General features: G+C 29.5%; 1 protein-coding gene across 1 annotated transcript in view; it reads right to left on the bottom strand.

Moving 5' to 3' along the window:
* Positions 1 to 16,272, bottom strand: part of bma (SCY1-like protein bma) — a 229,393-nt gene that overhangs the window by 22,790 nt on the left and 190,331 nt on the right. The window contains exon 14 of the mRNA XM_088187622.1: positions 5,933 to 6,152. Within this exon, the coding sequence (XP_088043748.1) occupies positions 5,933 to 6,152 (220 nt within the window). The remainder of the gene's footprint in view (positions 1 to 5,932; positions 6,153 to 16,272) is intronic.

Genomic DNA, 16,272 nt, shown 5'->3' on the forward strand with positions numbered 1-16,272 from the left:
TATACATATTGTCTTTCATTAATTTTTTTTCGATTGACATTAATGCAAGAGCTGACAATCTATTCTAACTTTGATTATTTTTAGTGAATATTTTTATTATTTTCATTGCAAAAAATGATCTTTCTGCATAAGCTTTCGTGGTCGATTTGGTGAAAAATAATTTTATTAAATCGAATACTTTTATATCTTTTAGTTCATATTTAATAATCACATTATTAATGCATTTTATAGATTTTAAATGGAATTCTGGTGAGGAATATATATATAAATAACTTTACTTCTTAACCTCATAAAATTAAATAAACGTTCCATATGAGCGTTAAAGTGATATAAAAAGTGTTTCTGGAAAATTCTTTTTGTATTCCTTAAAAGTGCCTTAAATTTTAAATAATCAATATCTTTAACCACTTGCGTGCCGCGAGTTTAAAGTTAAACATCACCCCAATGCCGCATGTTTTTAAATAAAAAACAAAGCCTTATAAATAAAGTAAAATAAGATTTATGAATTTATATTTACATGTTTATACAAGCTCTATCAATTGAATCCAAAATTAGTAGAAAAACACACTTTTTTTATTGTCAGGGTTTTCACTTTCAGTATTTTCTTAAATAATTAATTTATGGTATATTAAAAAAACTATAGTAAAAAAATCGCAATAAAATGTAGGGATTGTCACTAGTACTTGTCCTTCGTGTGATAGTCTTTGAAGCATTTAGTTGGACAAAGTGCAACCAGACATTGTTGAGTGTGATATTTCGATAAACACTCGAGTGGCACCCCTAGTGGCATATCCTGTCAAAACGTCGTAATTAAAAATAAATACCAATCTTTAAAAACATTTCTAGTTCCATAAAGGTACCCAAAGAGGTCTTAGCTTAAAAAAATCTAAATATGACGCGTCGTGTTTGCGTACAGCCAGGAGCCCACCGGTGGGTCTGCGGCATTGGTGGTCTGCTCAAGTTTTGCCCGCCCGTGGGTCCACGGCACCCAAGTGGTTAAAACGATCGGTATTTCGAAATATGGAGCTTTATACCTCAATTTCAGACCTTCTTTATTATCATCGTAATAACTCTTCAATCCTGACTTTGTCCCATAACGAGTCAAAATCTTCTTTTTTGTTATTCAAAAATTCCACAATTATTTTTATTTCACTTGAACAATAACATATCGAAATTTTTTTTGATGCAAAATATCAAATAAAATATAACAGAATGAGATAAAAAATCTGCGAGCACAGCAGTGTAAAAATACGGAGCTAGGACAAATATCTTGAATTACAAATTCATGCTAAAAACTGGAAGGAAATTAAAAACAACTGCACAGAAAGAACGAATCTTGGTTCTTGAGTTCCTCAAAAATCATCAAAAAACGTCTTTAAAGCTGGCTGCTGAAGTCTCTGCAAGCAGATGGCTATCCATTTACTCGCGGACGATGAGAAGAAGGTTTGATAATGTGGGACTCGGAGGTTTTAAGGTCTGACACAAACAGTGGGGCCGAAAACACCAATATTAGACATCTGAAGATTGGGCGAAAGTCATTTAGTCTGAATATATAGCTCATTGCGTAGTACCCAAATCAAATATTGTGGCAGATGCGATATGATCTGGGGTTGCATGGCAGCAGCAGGAATAGACAGCCTGTATACTTGCGAGGGTAGTATGAACAGTGACATTTATATTTCAATGTTAGAATTCATTTTAATACACTCCTACAAGAAAATATTTCCAAGCATAGACCAAGCTACCATCCGATTCCAGCAAGACAAAATTAAAAATCCAAAATTGCAGCTAGAATAGAGAAAATTGTCTCCGTCCACCTGCAAGTCATTATTGACAGTATGCCAAAAAAAGTTACAATTGCAGTTAGAGCTAGAGGTTGGCCTACCATTTATTTAAAATAAGCTTAAAATAAACACTTGAAACACCTCTATCGATCGTTTATTAATATTTTTACGATTTTTTAAGATATAACACATTTAGTGGTGTGCCCCATTATTAGAGCTAAGCCTGTATATTATTTTTTAAATAATAAGTTAATCTTACATAATATTATAATAAAGCAAATTTATTCAATATTGTTATTAAATAGAATATTTATAAGGTAGATGTTTAACTTCAAAACAGATAAAATTTTTGAAACAAATTTTAAACTTTATGTTTAGTGTTGTATATCACAAAAAGTTTATGTTGAAAATAAATAAAAGTCAAAATTGCAAATCTCTTAATTTATAATAAGTTTTATTAGAAAAAAAATATAAGTATATAGGCATACAAATATCCAAAAAAAAATGGAAATTAATAAAGTATAATATAAAATATTTGGAATTTTGATTTTTAAATTAAACTTTTTGTGAAATACAACTAAATTTGTTATGAAAATTTTCGCTCGTTTCGAAGTTAAATAATACATTTACCTTATAAATATACCATTATAAAATATTATAAATTACATATTTATTTATATAAGTATATGTTTTAAATGTTAACATTATGGTATGTTAACATTTAGTCGAATAAAGTTTTGTCGTGACATCAATTAGAATATATTTTCAATTTTTGTGTGTATTAAATGATCAATTATATTCTGATTTGTGTTTTCTGAGAGCTTATCTAATGATGCTAAAAAACCTTCGAAACTCGATAGTGTTTTGTAGTAAAAACACCACCGAGCTAATAATCTAGTTGAATATTTTTAAAAAATGCGTGAAAAAATGCTATAGCAAAAAAGTTGAATTTTAACAATCACTGTTAAAGATAAATGTCTAGTAAAATATTTTTTGCTAGCACTTCGAAACGCGAGATGTAAAATGCTAAATATGAAAGTGGAATAATATTTAATAGATCATTGCTTAATTTAAAGTTTTGGGAGAATAGGCTTTGCTCTCTAGAACCTTTAAACGAAAATTTTTTTAAATTGAATTTAACGTAGCTAAGAAGGCAGTTCTCCTATGTTTGGTAAAGTATGATTGCCAAAAAGAGTTAAAGGAACAACTTTTCGGTCCGCTTACCATACCAAAGTATAGCACACGGTACTGCAATTTTCAATGCACTTAACGCCAATTTACTGACTTTGAATAGAAGCATGTGTGATATGCAGACAGTGCCGCAAACATGACCTACATTGTTCAGAAGTTGTTGCAAAAGACGTTGGATACGCCATTTTGTTTACTCATCAGCTTAGCGACAAAAAGATTATCTTTAGAAATTCTCAAAGTATAATCTGATGTAATTAAAATTGTAAACAATGTATTCGGTACAACGCGCTAAATTATCAAATATTTAAGACCATTTGTAAAAAAATAGACTCTTAACATACTTATAATTTTCATGCTGAGGTGAGATGACAATAGAAGGGTAAAGTATTACCCATTTGTTCGACTTGTGCCAAAAAGTCATAATATTCTAAGAGCATCAGAATTTCTAAGATCACTTTTCTAACAATGATTGACTAGCCAAGCTTACATTCCTGGCAGATTATTTTATCTGTTAAACGAACTGAACACGTCCTTGCAAGAACACCTTAAAACATTTTTAAATAATAGTAACATTTGTATTTTTATATATTTATTTATAAAAATACAAATGTTACTATTTTTTAATTAATATATAAAATAGGAGAATGTCAACCGACAGGTAACGCTTCTTGTTACAGTCGCTCATTGACTTTTTCCTCATTTTTACATAAAAGAAGATGAGCCTAGCCATAGTAATTAAAAAAACTAAACTAATATATATATATATATATATATATATATATATATATATATATATATATATATATATATATATATATATATATATATATATATATATATATATATATATATAAATAAAATACGGTTCCTCGCATTTTGCAACACACATTTTGGTTGCCTTATTTGAAATATTGACAATGTGAGCTATGCGACGAAAGTGTTCGGTTTTTGCCCACCCCGTATGTTTCATAATACATTGCGCCAGTTAATGAAAATCCCATTTCCGATTCCGTTCTCGTACTTCCTCCGATCTACGTGATAATATTTATTTAATGAAAAATTTCAACACCAAACTTTAATCAAAATTCGTAATAATTTATTACGAATACACCGAGAAAGCAGAGCTTAACATGAATATATACATTTTCATTGTTAAACTGCTACTGCAGCTACTATATATTGTTGTAGCTTAGAACCAGCAACTATAATACTACGTGTTTATTTGTATCATCACAGTTACTTGTTTCATTATATCCGCCTGAGCATTCTTTACTTTAAAATAAGTATGTTATCTTTTTTTTATTTTAAAATAAGTATGTTATCTTTTGATTGATATTTTACTCGTAATTCGAAATGTTTAATATAGATCCACAATTTACAGTTGAGAGCAGTGACGTAGCGAAGGGGGGGGGGGTCTGGACCCCCCCCCATTGGCGGCATTTTATGTTAATTAAATATTAATTACAAAAATTACCCTGCTTTTTTTCTTGACAAAATCCTGGCTACGCCACTGGTTGGGAGTATAATTCAATAATTCAATTTAGTATACTAAGTTTATAAATAAGTAGCTGTCGGTCTCTCACACTCGTAAGGTACCGAAACTAGTGAGTGTGCGAATACCAGACCCCCAAATTTTTGATTATTAAATATTAATTTTGAATTTTTTAAATATAGTTTGTAAATTTAATGATTGAAATTAAATAATAAAAGAATTATGAAGTTGTGCGCTGTACAGTATAAATGAAATGAGGTCATACGTGCGTGTCCGAGAAATGCATTTTTGACCGTTATCGCGTTACTGCGTAAATTTGCGCCCTAGATAAATGATACCGAAAAACTGTTTAAAATTTTAACTCATTTAAAAACAGGTTTACAACTTTGATATTTATAGAAAAATACATTTTGTTTAATGCAATTAAGTTTAAAATTTAAATATTTAATAATAAAACTAAATAGTATTATATATCATTTAAGATTAAGTTAACTATATAGTTTATGATAAAAATACGTTTGAAAACATATTTGCAATCTTACTGAATATTATTAAATCAAAAATAAAATAAAAAGGTTGCAACGTAAGTAATAATATTAAAACGTAATATTTTGTATCATTTAAAATTGGATTTGCAAGTTAGTTAAGTAATAAGAATAAATGGCATCTATTACACACAAGCTTTGAAATATGACTGATGATAATACATATTTTGATATATCTTATTGGCGCTGCAACACAATTAATGACCTATGTCTGTTTCAATGTAAATATATATATTGTTAAAAATATGATAAAAAATATTTTCTTAATATAAAAAAAATAAATAAAAAATATATATTTTTTACAGTCTTGCATAAAGTTGTCGACTGCTGTTTTTTGTACACAAAAACTTATTTATTACCCTTATTATTATCATTATATGACACAAAAAACGTAAAAATGAAAATGACATTTTAGCAGAAATGGTTATTCAACTAAATTTCTTTAGTTGAATAACCGCCGGCTTTACAATCATCGTCAAACGATCTTAGTGGAAGATAAATTCTCCAAATAATAATAGGTTAAAAATACGTTTTAATAGTGTTTATAATATGTCCGTTTAATCAATCAACAGCTGTCACTGCTTTATCGGCATTTTTGACTTCCCAATGCCCATCGATATTTGGCTCTTTAATATGTTGAGATTGCATAAGGTTAAATTACCTGGACAATTTTTTATAATTTAAAATTCACCCCAGCCATAATTTAAATGAAAAAACGATCAAAATTTTCCGTATAAAATCTATAAAATGAGAGCTAATTCTTTGCCACTTAATGGCGTGCTTTCCGTGCACTTAACGACTTAATCAAGTTAAGATCCTTCGCGTGGCAGTGTCGAGAGAAGTGTTAGACCAACATTAGACGCAAAACAGATTACGTCATTTAGTGACGTGTAATGTGAAAAAAAGAAGAAGAAGCTTACCGGTGGAGTTTTTTCTCGCCATATCTTCTGCACTAGACGTTTTCCTCTGTTCAACGCGTAAGTTAGGTATGTTGAACGGTGGCGCTTGCACGTTATCGGTACTGATTTGGTGTCGCATAGATGAGCGCTTTTCTAGGTTTGCGTTTGCCAAGTTTATGATGTCGGTTTTCAGTTTTTTGCGCTGTGTTTGCTCCACAAGGTCAAACATTTCGCGCAGCATCTAAAATTCAAATAAAAAATATTTAATTAGCCAAAAATAAGTTACACGTCAGCGACGGTACAGAGGTGTTAGTGTGTATACAGATTTAAAATGAGATAAATAAAACAGATGTTTAACCACGACGTGTCTTTGGACAGACCGCAATTAGCCTCAGAGAGTTGGGGTAGCATAAATTAATTTACAGGAAAGCATTGGAATCAAATACGTCTAAGGAAACCGCAGTGACTGGGTGGTTATGATTGGGTTTATGATAATTTGTATCGAAAGAGCTTTTCTCCGAATTTTACACTTCGTCGAACGAATATCGAAGCGAATAATACAACTTGAAAGTAACGCCGAAATGAAAATAAATGAAAATATGTACAAGTACAATAAGTATGTACAAGTTACATATAAATTTATAAATAATGAAACTAAAGATGAAGAGCATTATGTTTCATAAATTAATGCCATAGAAAACTTTATTTGTAATAATTTTGAGTGTTTTTCTTAACAGCTTAACGACCGGTATTTATTTGCCGAACTTTGCTTGGTGGCCGGGCGATCTCACGGAAAAATGGCAAACAATTATGTTTTTCAGTAAATTCCCTATAGCTTGTAAACTAATTAAGATATTGTATTCAAATTTAATATGTAGCTTCCTTATGATTTTTTGCATAAATACCTGTCAATTACGTCATTTAACCAGTGTTTCTAAGCCTGTGGGTCCGATTTGTTTGAAATAAAAGTTTCAAAAACAAATTTATATCATTGGCAAACATCTTATAAATACAAAGTAAGTGAGACTCTTCAATAGATTAGTATTAATTACCTGATTTTTTATCACTTTTTAAATTTAAAAATAAAAATTTTGATTTGTTATTTCTGGGCCACCATGTCTGACCATTTGTATGCCCATACTCACGAAAAGAATTTACGGTACAGTTCACTAAAAATATTTTGCTTATTGCACTTAAATAAATTAAAAGTAACATGTATGCTTTCAATATATTTTATATTCATCATTTTCATTCTTTCCATAATAATAATTTGGTATTATATAGGTGATATAAACAAAAAACCAAACATAAATTCTCAGAACAGTTTCTTTCTAATTATATTGTATGCTTTGAGCGAAGGCCAACGCCCATTTCTAAAAGGTTTATTGTTGACAATTTCCTTCCTGCACTTGCGATAGATAGATTGGCTCTAATCTTAGGAAAGATATTTTCTACTTAATTTTGTATTGGTTATTTACATGAAACACAAGTTAGATCAGCCCACAATATTCGCATACACTACAAGGTGTCTATCAATTCACAAAAATATTATGATAATATTTTATTTAAGAAATTATTATTAAAAAAAATAGTTTACGATTTTATCTAATTTTATTGTTAATTTATTATTCTTAATCTTATAACACATATAAGCACTATATTTTTTACCAGCTTAACGCCCGGTGTTTTTTGCCGAACTTTCCTTGGTGGCCGGGAGATTTCGCGGAATAATAGCAAAAAATTACCTTTTTTAGTAAATTCCCTATAACTTGTAAACCAAATAATATATTTGTCGAAATTTAATTTGTAGCTTCCTTATGATTTTTTGCATAAATATATTTTAATTACGTCATTTAACGAGTGTTTCTAAATATGTGGGCCGCATAATTAAGTGATATAACGAAAAAAAAATTGTTTACAAATATAATAATAAATATTTACTATAAATTACAATCAATGTTATTCTAAAAGGGTAAATCACCACTACCTGTCCCGTCTTATCAGCTTACCTTGTGCATACCTTTTAAGAATTCATCTATAAGGGTATATGACACTTTTTTTATTGTGGAATTCCCAAATTCGGGAATTCTACACAGATAAAAAAATGCATTTTATAATCGAAGTAATGCAGTATATTTAGTGTCTTCTAAACTATCGGTCGAAACGTATCGCGAAAATTGCTCTTCTCTCTGTGATCTTTTGTGATTGTGATTTTGATTTAAAAATTTAATTTTCAATCACGGCAAAATGGACGAAAGAAATTAAACCTTTTTGGAAAATTTTGAAGACGCGTTGTCCAACGCCAGTGATTGTGAACATAGTGATGTGTGCGAAAGTAATTCTAATTCAAGTGTACGTGAACATAGACCGCGTGTGACAAATTTGCACTCATCCAGTTCATTTTCTTCATAATGTCAAATGTTTTTACACGTATCACTCAGTGTAATTATGAAAATAAATGCGTTCGAAACAGTTGTACACAGAAAATGGACGCCAAAAAATTTAGTGAGTGCAAATTATTATTTATTATAAATGGATATTTCTTATAAATCGTTTATACAAAAAATTTTAGAAGCATTTAAACATACATGTTATTAATTTAATTATCACATTTTTAAGCTAATGTGGTGCTCAAAAAAAATCGTGCACTAATCAACGTTGTCAAATTTCAAAAATTTCTTTAATGATTATTTAACTATTTTTGTAAATACGCAATTCACTGTTTTTAATATTATTAACTAACTTTTACTACAAATTATCACTTATTAATAACAATAACAATAAATAAAAATATAGTATTCCACAATGCAAAAAATATGGTCACTGTAAGTGGGAGCGGCTTGGAGAACCGTTAACAAACAACACACTAGCCCAAAAATATTAGAATATAACAAACTAAAATAGGCGACGACTCGTTGCATTGCGACGCAGTGGGATAAAACGACTCTTTTTACGAAAAATTAAAGTAAAATATAATTTATTTTATATCTTATATTATCTATAAATAGTATACTACCATCTCGCATTATAATATAGGGGTAAACTGTATTGTATCATAGTGTATTTTTAATAAAAGAAGACGCACGGGCGAGTCCTCGGCCGCTGCAAAAGGTTCTCTCAGGACTCGTGGGTGAGTCCTCGGTCGTTAAGCTGTTAGTATACTTGACGAAAATTTCATAAAAAATTAGATTAGTTATTATTGAAAAAATACCGCAAATTATTTAATTAATGTACAAATTAATTGAATAATGTCCAAATTAATCAAATAAAATTGTTTGCATTATCTAATGGATTCGATGCATCTGAATTGTGAGAAATCATTTAATAACGTGTCACATGTGTCGGGTATAAGTGGTATATGCTCAATTAAATTCATAGTAATTTAAAAAATATTTGTTTTAAATGACTACTAAAAAGCGTCACATATTAGATATTTTTTGTAGCGACTCGACGAATAACAATGGTCAATAGACACATCGCACGCGCGTCTAAATCCCTGCAATCGGTGCATATGGACCTAGCAGGTGTTCTAACAATAACATATAACGTACAGGGTAGATATACGGCTTACACACTCGACTTTACATTACTATTTACTACAGGACACGCGACTTCAAAAACAATCTACCGATGCAATCGAATATCTACTTTCAAAGGCATTACATTTCTTAATTTTTTTAAAATTAATTTATAAATGATTTTATTAATTCATTTAATATAAAACTAGATTGATTATTTAATCACTTTATAATTCATTATTTAACAACTAAACCTACAATGTAAATATATTAATAGTAAATTGCGACTTGACAAAACCGCCCCGTTCAAAGAGCGTACCGACAAAGTAATCCATATTAAAAGCTTTCTGGACAAAAAAAATATTCCAGCGCTTACTAAATTTTTTAGAAAGAATTGTCGGAATAAAATTTGTCTATTGTGAAAATAAAATCATGAAATTATTAGTGGTATGTTTATAAACATTTAAAATGTTAAAAACATAATACTACCTATAAAAACCTTTTTCCGATTATTTGTTTTCTTTCTGTTTAGAACTCATTCATGGTTAAATAGGGCACTACTAGGAACATTTACTAGAGGTCCGAAGAACCACCAAATCCTTCACTAATTGATTCATCAAGTTCTAATCCTGGACATTTTCAAAAACAGACCTATTTTAGGGCTTCGTGCACACACTACTCTCGATTGGAGTGCGCCTAAGCCGCAAAATTAAAAAATAAAAAATAAAAAATATATGATAAGAAGAACCTATTTTTTCAAGTTGTCTTTAATTATTTCTCTCCCGAGAGATCCATGGTAAGCGGAGCGCGACTGCTCGCTAACCGACTCTCCCCCTCCATTTACCCTATCCAATTTTTGTCTCCAATTGGTTAGTAGTGCCGGAGACCATCAACAGCATTTCGCGACGGTCGTCAATCGCGACGACCAAGGAAGGAGGTCAGGCTGGGTTGGAGCTCCCGAGCTTGCACTACACTCCGAAGTTGTCCGAACTGAAGCTCAACTGAAGTCGGCCGAGGTCGCCGTCTTCCGAGTGGCAGCCACACTGTCACGAATTTCATATGCCGTCCGAACGGCGGCTGCTATCACGTACAGCTGACATATTTGCGCGCGATCAAAAAATGTGCCAAATAATCGCAATTTTTAAATTGTCATATTATTAAAATTACGCTACTGATAATTATAAAAATTTTGTGTGGGCACTCACCAATACAATATCAGTGAAAACTTTTCGGTCGTAAATATTTAATTTACGCAAACTCTTTGTTGGCTTTTGCAAAATGCCATAAGGCATAAAAATAATACTTCAGAATACGAATACCACATCTATGACTATCTTACAATTTGTCGCCATTGGTTCTAAATAAGAATTCGTTATGGTGTGACATTTATATAAACCGATCTAGGAAAATACATAAGGATATTCGAAACGATTTTTTTAAACAAAATCAAGTACCACTAATTACTTAATTTTATATGAAAAAAAAATATAATAATGATATCTGTTAGAAGAATATACTACCAAAAATACATTTAATCTGTTTTGGTGCCCTGAAATATTAGTAAGAGTCTGTTGAAGTCTTATAACTTGACCACGTGATCACGATGCAGCGCTCGACATGCGTTATACCATAGGACGCCTACGCGCATACTGAAATTGAACCGAGTTACTCGATCTATCTCAGTTTGTGAAAAACCATATCATTATCTCTCTCACTCTCGTCACTTAACACGCAAGAGAGCGAAAGGGGAAGTATCTCACCGCTCGCGCTCAAAAGGGCAGCTCCGACTTCGGTTCCTTTGACTTCGGTCCGTTGCCGACAATGTTCGGAAGCGCTCAAAGCTGACCTAGACTGAATTACCCTCATTTTACCTCCTGTTTTCAGTAACCTCGGACAACTTTCGAGAGATTTTAGAGCGGGGAGAACCGAACTCGACCGAAGTAACCCACTATATTCTCCATCCTTGACTAGGGATTCCAATCCCGGGATCCCGGGATCCCGAACGATTTTCAATACCCGATGAGTCACGGGATTATAAAACATAATCCCGAATTTTTCGGATTGGTTGATTTATCAAGCACAATCGAATTATTATTGACAACATCGTTATATTTCGTGTACAAACTTGCGCGAGTTGCACGTGTCATCTGTGAATCTTTGAGGCTGTGAGTCTGAACGTGATTTTTCAGCAGCAGGCTGCTTAGGAACCAAAATCAGATCAAGGCTAAGTGATAAAAGACTTGATGCTTTGATGTTACTTCGTGAGTTTTATTCAAAATAATGTTTTCAATTAATTGTGTCTATGAATGTACATACCTATGTGCATACATTGTCAAAAGTTCATTTTTTTCTTCTCAAATAAATATATAAGACCTTCCCATTTTTATTTTTATTATATTATTTTCTATTCCAAGTCCAAGACTAAAATTATACGTACTTTATACATTGTACGTTATAAAAAACAGATGTAAAATATATTGTATTATTCATTTTAAATTATTTTAATCGATAAAATAGCATGAAAATTATCCCGGGACTGGTCCCGGGATCCCGGGATCGACTAATTGCAATACCGAAATCCCGGGATCAAAATTTTGGCCCGGGATTGGAATCCCTATCCTTGACCAACCTTGGCCAACTTCCAGTAGTGCAGGTATAATACAAGTGCGGGAAATGCAAAATATACAGAATTCCTACAAATAACAAAGGCTAGATGGGGACTAATGCACAAACTAAAAGTTTGATTACATTATTAAATAACACGGTCAAGAATAAAATATATCATATAATATAAAATAGCTAATAACAGAGCTAAAAAGTAAATAAAACCCACCACAATTTTTTCTTATCTTATTTATATTATATACTTTTGTGTATTTTAATATTATGTATTATTTTTTGTCTCTTGCGATGCATTATCGTAAGCTGTTACGGCATGACGGTCGTAATTTAATTTAATAAAATAAATACATTAATTGTAAAGTGCAAAACTTGATTAAACAGTAATCAAAAATTCATTAAAAATGTTTGTTGCTGCGTAAAGTCAGCTTAAAAATATTAAAAATGTACTTCTAGTCAGACTATATTGTAATCTTAAAAGTGCAAATATTAAACATTGTTAAACAATTGGTTCAGGTACATATGATTCAAAGCGACGAATTCTACGAAAAGGATTCATACCAATGTTTCACTTTTGTATGGTTTCACATGAATGCTTGCTAATTCCCTGACGTGCATTATAATATATTTTGTAGACCCTCATTCACTAATGATTAAACAGTGTAAATAACATTAAACTTTAACCATTAAACTATTTAATCTTTAATAAAGTTATATTTTAATTATTTTTAGTCGATTAATAACTTTATAATAATACTTATGTTTTTTATACTAATAAAAATTAAATCACCTTATAATTTATATATTGACATAAATACTAAAATGCCTATTAATAATTTACTTTAATTTACAAAATAATAACGAGCTTTTTTACATCAGAAAATATTTTTAAAAATATTGAAAATTAAATATAATATATATTTATTACTTTAAAGGCTTAGAGCCACTGACTTTATAGTTTCTATCACTGTTTAAATAGTGGAATGCTTGGTCCGCACCAGTCGAATAATATAATAGTAATATATACGACGATTCAATATTGATTGAACCTGTATGTATTTCATACTTTCCACATATATGTACTACTAGTGGTGATATACAATAAAGATAATCATATAAAATCTGAGAGGTAAAACATTTTCAATTTAATTATTTGTTACAAGATTTAAGAATAAAGCATACAAAAAGAAATTTGCATACCTAAAAATTATTAGCTATTTTTTGCTGAAACTAAAATGGAAATTATAAATGTATCTATTCATTATTAGCTTAAAACTAGCAGAGTTCAATCCCTTTAAATAGAGAAGTCCCAACCCGATTTAGTCCAAGACAATTTTACCTAACATATGCACCCTTTTTTGTACTTTTAATGATGTGATGTAATAAAAAGTAATAGTATTTAGCTACTACAGTTTTTTTCTTTATATTAATTTACTTATAAAAATAAAATATTTGTCAAGTTTGATTCACATATATGTATATATATATATATATATATATATATATATATATATATATATATATATATATATATATATATATATATATATATATATATATATATATATATATATATATATATATATATATATATATATATATATATATATATATATATATATATATATATATATATATATATTATATATATAGTAGAAAAAATAGGGCTCGTCTATTTTTGCTACAACAGCTAATTGCTTATCTGAGTATAAATGTTTCGTTTGTGAATCGAACGACCCTTAAAATTTAGAAGTTGTAATGCAATTCCTCTCATAATGGAAGTGAATGTTTAAAAGTTAAAAAATAATTAAGTTTATTAATATAATTGATCTGCTTGTGTACCGCCTATTTATTTCAAGGTGATTTATTCGGTGACCCCGCGTTAATTAATATATGTTGGAGATCTTTTCACCCCTGTAAGAATCATTTAAAATATGTACACATTTATGGATTGATTCACGTTTTAATAATAATAGAAGCAGCATGATTTATACCAGTCAAGTTCTGAAGCCATCAAGAAGAAAATAAATAAAATTGCATAACTTGAACTCAATTGCAATGCATCTCAAACATCACTTTACAGAATGTCAATCACTTGAAACGTTGAAAAGTTTAGAAATTGCGATGTGAGCCTTGAATTTAAAGAGGGTTGAAAACATCCCGCTTTTGTTGACAACGACAAATCGAATACTCATGAAACGGGCATCAAGCGATTCAAGAAAAGATTTTTCAAACTTGCGTCATGAGATTGAAAAAAAAATCACCCGGTTATGTAATGAATCAATTTCTTTGAATAGACAAATATAAATATTAAATTCATATATGCTATAAATATGTACATAGACAAAATGTACGTATTTAGATCCTTATAATTTCTAAAAGGAAGTAACTGCTTATTTAACTTTGCAAATACATTTTTAATAACAACAGATAATAAATAATATTAAAATTAAAACTGCTTACAAATGAAAATATCAACGTATTTTTATTAAGACATTTTGCACTATTTTTTACCGACAAGTTTATAAATATTCGCTGGTTAGTTAGTTAAATTTAAATTCTGTTTTGTATTCCAAATCAATTACCTTTATTTGATTTTTTCGGGTATTCATTAAATATCTAAATTAAATGAATTGAAAAATCATAAGAAGTATTATTCACTTGCAAATTTTTAAAACGTGAATCAAATTCTTGCTTAAGCTTATAATATATATTGTGTCTGCATACTTTTTAGTGTTTTATGGATTATCTTTCCAGAAAATGTGGCAAATTATTCGTATTAAGTTGTCGTTTCTATATTATAAGCTTATTTTTAAAAGGCTTAATTTTATCAAACTTTTCGTTTATGTATGTTTGTCCTTGCAGACTTATATTCAAATCATTTAAATGCTGAATAATACAAATATATGTAGAATCTAAAATCACACAACCATTCCTTTCATCAAATTCAGAAAAAAATGGATATTCCTTCATCTTCAAAGATTAATTTCCTCTCTTAATTCATAAAAGCGCTATAGAATTTTCCTCCGACTTAATACCCATAAAACTTTAATGTTAAAAATAACTTCACCGTATTCGCTTAAAAAACCATTCAATTTTTTTTAAATTGGCGATGATTCAGTCATAGAGATCTAATAAAATTAGTAACTTTGATTATCGGTGTGATAATATTATTCATTTAAAAAAATTGCACACAAATTTTCATGTTGTAAAATGCAGTAGATAATAATTCATTTCTATCCTGTAACCAGCTTTACGTCCTAGTAGATAAGCCTGACACTTAAATATTCATACTAGACATGGCTCAAGCTCCGTCTGTTGAAGCTTATTAATTGTCCCATAACAGTTGTAAATTATTTATACACATCTATTACGGAAGTATTTAGTTCCTTTCAATGAAACTGAAATACGTTTCTCTAAAAAAACAGCATTGTGCTGTATTGCAAATGTCACATCCGATATTAAAAAAATCCATTTCAGCTACGAAATTCGTTCCTTGAAATTACATTTCATATGATTTGAAATATCATAAATTCTTCTTGCAATTATAAATGAGATAAATGAATTTTAGAAAATATTTATTTTTGTCTAGAAAAGCAACTAATCATTATTTATTTTATTTATTTTCCACCAGAGAACGGTTACATAATCTGCTATAATTTGACTGAGAATATAACTCGTATAAACTGTAGTATCTGATGTATGTGATGCGATTTTAAATACATTTTGCTGCTGCTTGAGAGTTGTTTGCAGTTTATGTACATTGTATTTACGTATGTTGTTACATTTTGAAGTTTAGTTTCATAATACCTTTTGATATTATATTCTTTAAGCACATATATATATCACTGTTTTGAATATTAGATACATTTTAAATGGCTAAAGTTTAGAAATTAAAAAATATGTCTATGACAAAAAAAAAATTAAATTGAATCCTGGCAACCCTGCCTTTAACCCACCATCAATCAGCCCTTTCCCAGAATCAGTTCCTAGCTCTTACTGATGTAAAATTAAGGAGAAAATGAAACGTAAGGATTTTCTGAGAATAAGTGAACAATAATGCAGCGGAATCCTCTTGTTGTGATAACAATGTAAAATATAAATAAAGTATAATATAAAAATACAAAATTTATATTAAAAATAACATAAAATTCAATTGTATTTATGACTTAATAATTGTGTTAATGTGAAAGAAGACTTATTTTAAATTTATGGAATTAATAT

This window comes from Plectrocnemia conspersa, unplaced genomic scaffold, assembly GCF_051122295.1.
Source record: "Plectrocnemia conspersa isolate PC_06_02 unplaced genomic scaffold, ASM5112229v1 ptg000006l, whole genome shotgun sequence".
Classification (NCBI taxonomy): domain Eukaryota; kingdom Metazoa; phylum Arthropoda; class Insecta; order Trichoptera; family Polycentropodidae; genus Plectrocnemia; species Plectrocnemia conspersa.